The sequence below is a fragment of the Acartia tonsa genome, chromosome 10, assembly GCF_053477335.1.
Source record: "Acartia tonsa isolate MP-2025a chromosome 10, ASM5347733v1, whole genome shotgun sequence".
NCBI lineage: Eukaryota > Metazoa > Arthropoda > Copepoda > Calanoida > Acartiidae > Acartia > Acartia tonsa.
Window position 1 is genome coordinate 1637726 of NC_137269.1, and position 13503 is coordinate 1651228.

Genomic DNA, 13503 nt, shown 5'->3' on the forward strand with positions numbered 1-13503 from the left:
TTTAGTAAAATAATGTTTTTTTCAGGCGGGAGGGGGTGTTTGGTATTTTTTTCTAAGTGCGATTTATCTTGGAATTTATATAAGCCAACCATAAGAAACAATGGGTCAAAATAAAATTAGACTAGCCTGGAAGTTTTTATATATATAAAAATTATTTGTAAGAAGGATTTGGTCCAATATCTTGAATGTAAATCAAACAGGTACCCAAAGTTTTAGAACAATGTTATCTTATTTGATGGTTCCAAACTAGTAATGTCAATTTTTTGAAGACGAAAGTCCCTTAAAAAATCAGCATATTATGTCATAAAAATGAGGAATTATCCATCTCGTTTTAGGGGTTTTCATTTTCCACTCCTCCTCTCCTCATCCCCCATTTTTATGGCGTCTTTGAGGGACTTTCTTTGTCTTCCAATTTTTTTCTACTAATAATTTGGAATAAATATTTTTTTCCTAATAAAATCAGTTTCAATTTCCTAACTGATGTAGGTTAAATTAAAGTTTGACATAGTTATCCAAACTATTTAGAATAAGTAGGTATATTCAGGGATAAGACAATGGACGTAAAATTGGTATACAACCCCAATTATGAAAAACAAAATAACCCCTTATATAATGTAAATTATTTGGTAAAAGTTTAGACACTACTACTAAATAATCAAGATCTAAGTCCTAAAAGTTTTAAGCAAACGAATTTAAGAACATGAAAACTTTGGGTTCTGGTTTTATTTACAATTTAATGTCACCTCCATCCCTGAAAATTAAAAAAATTCTTAATTAAAAAGGAATAGTATTAAAAATTAAGAAAGTAAATAATAATATGTTTTCTCGTATTCATTCGAATCCGGTGGATAGGAACCGGTTCTCATCCATACGAAAATACTATGTCTAGCATCGTATAATATCCAGTTTTCTACGAATATAAAAATGTAAATCATAAGATAAAACTAGTTTTTTAGCTCGTGCCTTCGGAATCTCGGAGCTAAAAAACTGGTTTTAGTCTTATAATTGTACATTTTATGTTTATAATACGATGCGAGAAATAACTATTATAACATTTTTACATGTTAAAGTGTTTTACAAAAATTTTGATTAAATAGAACATTAGACTATTATATGCCAATAGAAAAGTAACAGGAACTGTGTCTTTCTTTGTGTACCAAAGGATCTCATAAACCGCTGAACCGATTTGGTTCTCCTCTGCAGTGTAGCTTCTCATATGCCTTGGAAAGAATTATAATTATTTTAGGGAGGGTATCTACACCCATCCTAGAGAAATTGCCCTGGAAAGAAATTAACCCCTCCCCCACCCCAAAAAATAATCATTTTTTACACTTAAAAAATTTAAATTGATGGGGGGTGGGGTAAGCTCCCCCTCCCCACCTCGATTCAATCGCTAATATTTTAAAAATAGGAGAATTTTCTTTAAATAAATTAAACTGAATAATAAAAAACACAAAAAAACACGGAACTTTGTGAAGTAAAGTACTTTGACGTTGTGACATCCCTTCATACGAACAGATGGACAGACCATCAAGATAATAATGTATCTACGCCAGTAGCAAGACTGCTATAGGTTCGGCATAGAATAATCTTCATAACTATTTCATCCCTCTATAGATAAAATATATTTCAGAAACTTGGTAAACGCTGGAATATTGGAAGAAACTGAATTCATCAATGAAAATCTAAACATAAAATCTGATAATGTTGTTTCGTTGTAAGCTTATCACATATCAATATTAGTAAGAATCACAGAACAATGTTAAGGTATACCTATTCCATATAGGTGTACCTGTACCTAACTACAAATTTGGTAAATAAATCTGTGTGCATGTATCTAATTTAAATTTAATTATGAATATATTTATCTTGTACATTTCTAATTTATTAACCAAATTTACATTGCAATTTTATAACAAAGCGAAACATAAAATTTATTATGAGTAAATTGACCAAAAATAAATCTAAAATCCCATTTGCTTTGTTACCTTTAGACGTGTATCCCCGACAAAGACCAAAGTGCATTAAAAATCAGCTATGTGACGTCATAAAAATGAGGGAGATGAGAGGAGAAGTGGGACGGAAAACACCTAAAAAATAGATGGATAATCCCTTATTTTTATGACGTCACATAGCTGATTTTTAACGCACTTTTGGCGTATCTCCTAGTATTATAAAGAATAATAAATCTATATGTTAATATTAAAAGAACTTATGCTGTGTTTGCACAAAAATTGTCAATATAATAAAAATATGATCTATATCAGCTACTAAATTGTACCTAATAAAAAAATTTTAAATTGTATATAAAATTAATTATTTAGATTTTTATAGATTTAAGTGTAAAGTCTTGTAATTGTACTTTTTTGCTCAGGACAATTTTAAAAAGTTAAAAAAAACTACTCTAACATTCAGCACTATAACTTATATTAATATCTGTATTTTAAGGGATAAGACAATGGACGATAAATTTTTCTACATCTCATATTTTACTGACTACTGTATTCTAAAATTATGAAAAGTTTGGCTTCTTTGTGCAAATCAACCAAGATTTCATAATAAGAGTTAGATAATGAATGAAAGAACATATATTGATAAAACTTTAGTTACTATTATGATTTACAGTGCAATGTCATTTTTTAATTTAATTCAAAATTAAGAAAGATAATAACGTATGTTATATCAAATTGTTATTATATTGTTATGTATTTATTATATTATGATCTCAATAATAATATTGCTCCAAGAATAATGTTAATTATTAATATGTGTTGTGCTTCAATTATCATTATTTTATCATAAAAGGTTGAATTTAAGTATATAGAATCTGTTAGTTTTTTAAGTTCGACATCCAAATTTACTATTTTTTAATATCTTCATTAATTTTCCATGAAATAGAAAGAAATTACAAAACTGATTACTTGTAAAGAACATGTTTTAGTATCTTAGGTTTTTGGTGCTTTTACTGTAACCAGTTTCTTAACCATCAAAACCCATCTTCCATTTTATAAATTTTTGAGAAAAAATATTTCTAGCCACTGCATGGAGGTTTCCTCATACCAAAAGAGGTACTAGCTGTGGGCTCTTCTAACCTTTACTTAACCTAATCTAACCCAATATAAGCACAAAAGAGTGTAAGGGAAACCGCCATTGTTTTAGAATAGACCACAAGTTATAGTAATTTTCTCTATGGTTAGCGGATATCAATCTGATTCAGAGACATTCTGAACAATACCGGGCCCAAATGGTAGAATCATTTTTTAATCATTTATTTTCATCCATGAGAGCAAGAACAGAAAATTTCAAATACATTTTGCATCACTTTGCTACCTGAACTTCTTTTAATCTAATTATCATTTGTACAGAATACCAGGGCTTGGCAGCTGTGCATTAGCAGTGTTTAAGCTTTAAATCTAAACCATGTGTTTCTTGGATTTTTTTAAAAACAAAGTATTGCAATAATTAAGTCATGTTATAACTATAAGGTGATGTTTTAAAATTGTAAAAGGTTTATTTTTTAAGGATTACAGACGCTGCTGCCAATCCTTGCATAAAGTAATAGACCAATAATCCTACAATATATTATAGGCTAGCCTAGAAGTTAGGGTTTACTTTACATCTTCTGTTATAAAATTGAGTAATTATAACACTGACATAATTATGTAGTCAAAATGTCATTAGACTATAAATACAACGTTACTATGTCAGCCATGGCCACTTTTTGTTAAAGACATATAGTCAACATAACCCTTGAAATTCTATTGGATAGAAAGCCAACATGTAGGTGGGTCAACTTTGGACATTTTTATCTGAGACCAAAGAGGGAATCTGCGAATTATTTTAATAAGTATAATAAACCTTGGATGATTTATAATTTATCTTAAGTCTTAAAGCCATTGACGACCAGACATATAATTGTATAGCTATTTTTAAATGGGAGCTAAAAACTTATTGAATTAGAACTATGGCTTCATGGTGCTCCCAGAAAGGGCCTTGAGGAGTAGAACCAGAAACAAATTGCTGAAAAACTGCCATTATTTTGAGTTTATTGAGAATTGTTCAATTAGTAGATGTTTTTTTGAGATTTTCTCTGGCTAGAAAAAAGATATTTTGAGATGGACAAAATTTACTGATTCTTCTCCTTCAGGGAGCAGTATTGAGACTTAAGATAAATTTTAAATCATCCAGAGGTTTATTATACTTATAAAAATCATTTTCAGATTCCCGATTGGTCTCAGATAAAAATGTCCAAAATCGACCCATCCTAATGGATATTTATAAAATATTTATATGTAAGACTTAAGTTACCCTAAATCCTTGGCTATCCTAAGAAATTTTTAGGACTTGGCCTAACATTTAAAAAATAAATTTACATTTAAAAAGTAATATGAGTTACATTGAATATAAATGCTCTATTTTTAAAACATTTTTGCCATTATATTTATTATAAATTTATTTCTAACAGGCATAATAAAAATGCTCATAAAAGATGTATAAAAATTGAATAAATTAAAGATTATTTATTGTAAATAATACAAATTTGTTAGATTATTTTTGTTGTCATTTGTTCATGTGTTTTAATAAATTCTGCATAAAATATTTATTTATCATTTTACCTGGGTTCTAGAAGAGATAAGACAATTATTGCTGATAATTGATGTACATTTCCAATGATAATTCACAAAATTACCCTTTCTGTAGAAAATAATTAGTGGTTTGAACGTTTGAACACTTAACTTGATGAATAAACCAATCAAAATGCAATAAAAGTTCCCAAAGTTGGTAAGCCAACGAATAAGAAAGTGTTAATTGAAAACTTTGGGGACTTGTGTAATAAACTGCCCAATATCGGCGCCTTACCTAAATTTTACTCTGTTTATATTTATAAGATATCTATTTTCTGTAATCATGACTACTATTAATACTAAGTTAGGAGTGGAGAACACACAGGAGTCCCAAACGTCGGAGTGGGAAAAACGTCGGAGTGGACATACGCAGGATTTTTGGACAAACGTCAGAGGTCGGAGTGGATAAACGCAGGATTTTTGGGACAAACGTCAGAGTGGACATTTTGTAAATAAAACGCAATATTAAAAAGTTAAGGTTTGAACAACATTTCGAAATCCTATAAGATTGTTTTAATAGGTTAGGTTAGGTTAATAAATGGGCAACAAAATAAGCTCCCCGCAGGGGTTAGGCATTTCAAAAACCTATAAGATGGTTCAGAATAGGTAAGTTTGGGTTGAGACAAGGATAAAAAAAATCTCCTCAGAGGAATTGGGCATTTAAAGAACATATCAGACCGTGGAAAAAAACGTGAAAAATTATGTTTAAGTATAAAGAAATGTTCTATCGATAGATATTACCTTCTTCGGAAAAACTGTTAGACATATTTTAAAAATTCAGTCTGTGTAAAAAAATATTCAAGACTAAATTTTCTGCAAATATTATTTAAAACGTATTGACGCCATCTTGGATTATGTTAATAAGTTTCTGTTATTATAAGCTTTTTTTTCTGAAAATTGTAATAAAATTTAGTTTTTATAATGAAACAAAAAACTTCGAGCTAAAATTGATTAAAAATTAAAAGATTTTTTCTATTCTAATTGGAAGATTTTTTGTCATACATATAACAAAGCAGACACTCCGGAGTTTTACTTGAGCAATGTCCACTTCGACGCGACGTTTGACCCACTCCCGCGTTTGTCCACTCCGACGTTAGGGACTCCTAGGTTTGTCCTAGTTAATGCATGTACGACGTTTTGCTTAGTTTTTTAGTTTTTTTTTAGTTTTTTTTAGCTGAGCTGGCTAAAACAGTCTACCAGGGCATGTACAGGCCCCACAACATTAGGGCCCCTTTACAAGGCTAAAAATAAAGAAGAAAAAATTACTTACCCCATTCTTCCAACCTAAATTAATTTAATCAAAAGGCAAGTGGGTTGATTTGTGGTCTTTGCCACTTTGAGGGTAAGCATCAGAAAATCTTTTTGACAGAAATGCATAATATTTTTCTCATTCTAATCATTTTTGAGGGTATTAATACTTTTTTAGTAAGAAATATTAAAATGTATATTTTGCGGTAAAAAATATCCACAACATGCAACAATCAGAAAAAAAACAATTCTGAACCTATTTGATAGCTCAGTGTTTATTTTCTCTATAAATAGTTTTATTTAGGATTAGGCTTAAACATTTATTTAGTGTACCAAGAAAGACTCAAATCAAAGTTGCTGAATTAATAATATTTTGCATTTTTAAGAAAGTAAGTAAAGTAAAGTGCCAGCAATGCCTTAATTGAAAAAGCTAGAGCTATTTTTGTTATCTTTAAAAAGTAACATGATGTTTTTATGTCTGTTTATGTTAGTTCAGATTAAGATCTCGCGAACCGCTGGACCAATATGATCCTCCTTTACAATTATGCCTATAGGTCCACAGAAAGTGTATAACTATATCTTTTTTACGGGGAGAGGTATAACACAAACCTCCAAAAAGAAATAGACCCTTGAAAAAATTATCCCTCCCCCCTCAAATGATATAATGGAATTTAAAGGGTCGACTTACCACCCTCCATTCCACCTTCACTCAAGCTCTCCTAGTTGCTACTAGGGGCGTAGCCGCTAGTCCTTCCATAAAAGTGACAGGACGTATATTTGTCTTTGTGTGTGTGTTCAATAGGATTTCGCTCACCGCTTGACCGATATGGTTCTCCATTACAATAAAGCTTCTTATACGCTCAGGAAAGGTTTATAACTATTTTGCCTTACCAAAAGAAATAGCCCCTAAAAATACCCACCAACTGATTTTTAAAACTTTTTCTTTTCAAAACTAAAATAGATTATAGAAGGGTCGACTAGCAAAACCTACTCCCCGCTTCCCTCAAGTTCCCTTTTGGCCTCTAAGGAAGTACCCACTAGTCTATAATAAAAAGTAGCTTGATGTCTGTCCGTCTGTTCGTCCGTACGTCTGCCTGTCCCTTAAGTTCTCAGTAACCACTGAACCGATTGGATTCTAATCTTCAAGGAATATATCTTCTGGTCCTCTGGTGTTTTTTTTTGTCTGTCCGTTAAAATCCCGCTAAACACTAAATCTATTGAGTTCTCTAATCAAAATAAGCTTATTTTAGGATATTTTATTTTCAAAAATAAGTATAGGGGTGGTTCTTGGCTATTTGTTTCTGACCCTTTCCTTTCCTTTGAATCACAGTTTTCTAGAACAAGCTGTGCATGTAAAATAGAGAATAAAATGTGATCACTGGTTGGAACATGTGAGGTTCTTAAAATAACAGGATCAACTGCAGGAACTTTGGGGACATTAGACTTTAAATCTTAGTGGTACCCAAAGTTTTATAAACATTCATTAGAATTTATGTCACTTTTGTTGTTTGAAACTTTTCAACCATTGATTAATACATTAGAGGTGATATTGTTTATCATTATTGGCAGTGTACACTGTGCATAATTTCATCGTCCATTATCCTATTCCTTAAGATCCCTGATAAAATCAAGGTTTTTTTTTCTATAACAATAACAGGTTAGAACCTGCTGCCTCTTGCAAAACCGTAAAAACGTTTTCTAACTTTTGTTTTATGATTTTTTTGAGAATTTTGTAATTGCACATTGTTTTATATTTGTGAAACAAAAAGTTCTTAATAGAATTAAGAATAAAATAAACTTTTTCTTTAGAGAATAATTAAATTAGATCAATTGGAGTAGATTTTCTTAAGAAAAAAAAGCGCTTATGCATTCACGCAAAAACGGCGACGTTTTTTCTCATTTACATGGTCACAGGAGTTTTTATTAGATACCTGGAGGATCAGCACTTTCAGGATCATAAATGGGACCTAAAATTCACTTTGATAAAGTCAGTTTTATTTTTTTACTCTCTACTTTTTACTGAACGAGGTTTGCTGGCATACCCGCGTAGGATGTGTATTTTTAATTAGCGAAGCTACTCTATAATTCACTTTGTCTGTCCGTCAGTTTGTCAGTCCTTAACGCTATTGGGGAAACGTGATTTTCTCGGCTCCTATTAATGATAGATATCTGAATTTTTAAGTGAAGATTCCTATGACTTATGCTAATCTAATCTATACATTGTTTTGTTCATCTATTTGTTTATTTGGGTGTTAGTTCGATTCCTAGATTTACACGGTTTCATAATTTTCTCGACTCCGTTTCAAGACAGACACTGCACTTTTCAGAGATTCAATAAATTTATATTCTACATATTTTCTCTAAGTTTCATTTTGATTTGTACATTAAATGGGGTGCTAGATCGATTCTTATATTTTCAAGTTTTCATGATTTTTTCAAGATAGACGACTGAAATTTTAGGTATTGAATAAGTTTACACTCTATTTATCTCCTTCAAGTTTTATTAAGATAATTGCTTATTGGTTTTTGTGCTAGATCGATTTCTGGTTTTACAAGTTTTAATGATTTTCTCGACTCCCGATCAATATAGAAGGCTGGAATTTTGTAGGGATTAAATACGTCAAATTCTACCTATTTTCACCAAGTTTAATAAAGACTTGCTATTGGTTGGGTATATACTAGATCGATTTTATTTACATTTTTAAAAGGTCATGTAATGTATTTTATTTAGGTGGCTTACTCTAGGTAATTAATTCTAGATGTTCATCCGTATCCGTATCTGGAGGCACCGGCTAAAAAACTGGTTTTAATCTTATGATTGTACATTTCTATATTCGTAGAAAACTGGATATAATACGATGCTAGACATAGTTTTTTCGTATGGATGAGAACCGGTTCTTATTCGAGTGAATACGAGAAAAATTGTTCTCGCATTTAATTACGACTTTCTACTTTTGCACACAAAAAAAAGAAAGAGAGCCTTCTAAACTGTTGAAATTTAAGATTGACTTACAAAATAAAACAAATATTATTTTAATACTTTATTATTACAAATTAATATCATAAATAAAAACACAAACATGAAAATAAGATGGAAGATTTTGAAATTGAAGTATGTTTTTAATCTGTATGAGAAAAATTAAATAGTTGATTTTAAAAAAAGAAAGATTGAAGTTATTTTTGATGTCATTTGACCTTTTATACACAAAAAAAATATTTCCAGAATTTAATATTATATGTATATTACTTTAAAAATAATTATTCTAAAGCTTTGCAAACTTCATCGAAAACTTCATTCGGCTTCTTCTCTGCGTTCACCTTAACAATAAACAAGGATGACAACATCCATAAGGAGCGAAGCTAATGTTTTAAAACTTTTTGTGCTAATATATGTAGCAATGCAGGGACAAGAGAATGATATTCTGACAAACAATACTAAAGGAAAATTTAAATATTTTGGGGCACTAAGCGCAAAAATGTTTTGAACATTTCAATTTTGAATTTATAGCAATTGTTCAACATTTTGGTCGGGATCAAACCTTGTAGCTGGACAAAGTGTCTAAAAATGAGGGATTAATCATCTCTTTCCCACTTCTCCTCTTATCTCCCTTATTTTTATAACGTCACATGGCTGATTTTTGAGACACTTTGTCCAGCTACTTGAACCTTGGATACGAGATGTATCTCATAATATTTTAATTACCTGTTTAACAATCTTCTTATATTTCTCAATAACAGGTCGTGTCTTCTCAGTAAATAAGGTTATTCTTTTCAATACTGAATCAGCACTAGATAGATAGATACATAGATATATTAGATTGTTTGATTGATAGATAGATAGATATGAATATATGAGAGGTTGATGGAATAGAGCATTGGAGAGAGTAAAAAGCCCAGAGGTGGATTCTTTAAAAAATTAGGGAACCTAGTAATATTGTCTAACTTTTTATCTTTGTAACGTACCTAAAATCGAAGGATGAGAGGGGAGGTGGGAAAGGAAACCCCTAAAAAAGAGATGGATTTTTGTTACGCCACAAAGATAAAAAGTTAGACACTATTACTAGGTTCAAATTAGGGTCGCTGCATCGTTGCCACACCAAAATTGTTTGGGTGAAAAATCCTTCAAATCACTAAAAAATCTACAAAAATAAAATAAAATCTTATGTTAATATATACAGTATTATAAGCGAAGCATCTCTATAATCAAGTTGTTTCGATTTCATACATTTATATTCTGATTCTTCGGTTCTGACACTCTATAAGTTTTGGTGTTCGTTTGTCCTACCATTTCAGAGCTTCGCTTTTATGGATGCTGTCATCCTTGTTAATTATTATCCAACCTGTCATCAAAGTTTCCCCTCTCCTTCAATCTTCCCTTGAGAACCTCCTCATTTGCTTCCAGAGAAATCACCTTGGAAGGGCTTCCAATTTCCTCCTCAAATTTCACTGCCTGAACAAAAACAAGGATTGCAACATGCATAAGTATCAGAGCTATGTAATATAAATGAACGGTTATATGAACTTCTATTTGGATTGGATCATTTTTAATAGCATTGCAGTTAATTCAATAGAGAAATTATGAAAAAATAATTCGTCTAAATCGTATGTTGCTCTTCCCCGGCCCCAAGGAGGGGGGAGGGGGCTTTTGAAGGTATATTAAATTGGCCCCTTAAGTTTTCCAAACCAGTCCGCTTAATATCGTCAATTTTTATATCTCTTAACATCATTGCATTTAATCCTTTTAGAGGCAGACAGATAATGCGTAATATGAAGTAGATTGCTATTATAATAACTTAAGTAAAGAAATGTTCCAAAAAAAAGTCAGAGTATCTTTTTATATTAAAGATTTTTCTTTGGCCAGGGGGCGAAGCTGTTGTTTTCAAAGATTTAGTTTGGTGTATTTATGGCGGTTACTTAGAGCTTGACTGTATTTCTGCCAGTTGCAGGAACGCCATGTACCCGTATAATTATTTATAAAAGTCACTGTTAGGTATTAGTGAAAGGTTTGAATAACCCAATTAAGATTCAATTAAAGTCTCAAAGTCTGAATGAGATAATTTTGATAATATCCTTTCCTCTCCTAATGTATATCATTTAAATGTAATTAAACCTATTTAAATAGTTTATTTATGTAAAATCCACCAGCCCCTTTGAAGGTACACATAAATATTTAACTAACCTAAACTTAAAATAAACAAACTTAATACAATTCTAATGAATCTTTTATATTTTACATAATAAGGTATAACGTTTATTGACAAAAATTTTAATATTTAGAATATTGACTACTTTTTTTATAATTACGACTTTATTATTGTCCAAAAAAAATTGAATAAGAATTTTATTTAAGATTTTTCCAATATATTATTTTATGTATTTATATTAATTCACAGGCGTGCAAGAAGACAGTGTTGGGGGGGGGGGGGGTGCGTTAAACTAACCTCCTTAAAGAAGGTCAAGTCATCTTACACCCCACATAGTATTTAAATACACCACACGCCCATCAATGTAAGCAGAACATAAGTGGATATTATGAAAAGTTAGAAATTGCCACAAATTTAGGTTGCTATTTCCCCTGTTATTTATTGGTCAGTTCGTTCAACCAGTAGGAGGGGGGATAGGGTAAAGATGGTGGAGGGGGGATCGTAGTCTTAGCTTGCTACAAGCTTCCCATTATTAGAGTACATGATAATCTGGTGTAAGATCCAAGTAATAATAAATACATTCATCTATCCGTAATGAACACCAACTCAAGATTTTGATATTAATTTTTTATATTTTATGGTTTGCTGTGCACACACCCCAGCCGATTCCTGTGCACGCCCCTGGAAAAAAAATTAATTATTTAGATTGAGTAACTTAAAATCTATATTTGAAACCAAATACTTACTGAAAAGATTTTTTTTTCTATAGAAAATTGTGTGTTTATGTAACAATAAATTTTTATTTGAAAAAGGTTCAAAATCAAATTGACTATTCATTCATTCATTATATTTATTTTGTTTCTTTTAAAAAAAATATATATTGATCTCATTTCAATTCTTTTAAATTAACTTTTAAAATTATTTTTTAAAAGAATTTAATTAAAACAAATGAAAATGCAAATCTAAGTTGAAAGTTAAGACATTAAGGTGCATTTTAAAAACACATAAAAGTGAAAATGAGTGACGATTTTTGTAGTTAAATCTGCATTTACTTCACAGTTGACAGATTCAATCATCTTTTGCACGTATCTTTACAACTAAGCTACCAGGGAAAATTATGGACGTTGCTAGTGAGAAATAACTAATATTAAGGGTCATTTAAAGGAAACGAAGTTGCGGGTTTCGCCATATTTCCACAGTAGCTTTTCTCCTAATTTGAGTCCCTGTGAGGGGCTCTAACCCTGCGAGGCCAATTGTCTAAGCTTGCGGGGCAATCCCCTAACCTAACTTAATCTAAACTACCATAAAATAATCTTTCAAAAGCTAATGTGAAAATAAGACGAAACCCACAACTTCGTTTCATTCACATGACCCAAATAATTCAAATAAAAGTACCTAAAGTTGTTAGCCAACAAATAAGAGAAAGGATTATAAAAATTTGAGTACCATACACAGTTATGGAATCTCAGCGACAAAGATTTTTTTATCCAATCTTGACAAGTGAGGTATTTTTGAAAAGAGGAATATATATAGAAAACGCCTATGAAAATTAGAAAATCCGCAGAAATCATATTTGCAAGTTATTTGCAAAAATCTGCAATGCTAATTTGCAAAATTAATTTCATGCCTTTAATGACTTATTTAGAAAAAATCTTTTTATGAAATGTGTTTATTTATAAGTTTAGAACATACTTAGGGCAAAAAAAATTTCTTTAGTGTTACTTTTTTCACCTTATATATGAAAAAAGCAGTTTCTCACATTTTATGATAAAAAAAGGTATAGGAATAAAAAATATGATTTTTCTTGATGTAAACACAATAATTGGCATAAAATCTATCATCATAAATGTAAAAATCAGATATAGAACCTTTTTTAGAGCTAATATAGTGCAAAAAGCAACCAAGACATTTTTGCAAAGTATGAAAATCTGAAGAAAATAGTTCTTTTTGCTTTTGATATACATATCAGATAAATGTATATAAAATTAGTGATTAAAAACTATAAAACATGTTATAAGTTTTTTCAACACTGTCATTGATTAAATTGCACTTTTAGGTTTAAGAATTACCGAAGTAGTGCATAAAAACTCTTTTTATGATGTGATTAAACAAAATAAATGCCAAAAAACCAACTACAAAATGGTCTACTGCATTATAAAAAACGCCTAATTCTTGATTTGAATTTATTTTGTTTAATAACTTAATAAAAAGAGTTTTAATGTGCTACTTTGGTAATAAGTAAACCTAAAAGTGCATTTTAATCAATGATAGGGTTGAAAAAGTTATAACTTGTTTTATAGTTTTTGATCACTAATTTTATATACATTTATATGATATGTATATCAAAATCAAAAAGAACTATTTCTTCAGATTTTCATACTTTGCAAAAATGTCTTGGTTATTTTTTGCACTATTTTGGCTCTAAAAAGGATTCTATATCTGATTTTTACATTTAGGATGATAGATTTTATGCCAATTATTGTGTT

General features: G+C 30.3%; 2 protein-coding genes across 3 annotated transcripts in view; one reads left to right on the forward strand and one right to left on the reverse strand.

Moving 5' to 3' along the window:
* The window catches only part of LOC145330705 (RYamide receptor-like), a 72390-nt gene extending 70323 nt beyond the window's left edge, over window positions 1-2067 (forward strand). For both annotated transcript variants that reach the window (XM_080175371.1, XM_080175372.1), the window contains exon 19: window positions 1634-2067. In XM_080175371.1, the coding sequence (XP_080031497.1) occupies window positions 1634-1721 (88 nt within the window). In that variant the 3' untranslated portion in view covers window positions 1722-2067. The remainder of the gene's footprint in view (window positions 1-1633) is intronic.
* A 6834-nt stretch (window positions 2068-8901) lies between these two features.
* Window positions 8902-13503, reverse strand: part of LOC145330331 (adenylate kinase isoenzyme 1-like) — a 38458-nt gene continuing 33856 nt past the window's right edge. Inside the window, exons 5-7 of the mRNA XM_080174965.1 lie at window positions 10214-10323; window positions 9577-9661; window positions 8902-9191 (exon numbers count right to left, since the gene is read on the reverse strand). Of these exons, the coding sequence (XP_080031091.1) occupies window positions 9132-9191; window positions 9577-9661; window positions 10214-10323 (255 nt within the window). The 3' untranslated portion in view covers window positions 8902-9131. The remainder of the gene's footprint in view (window positions 9192-9576; window positions 9662-10213; window positions 10324-13503) is intronic.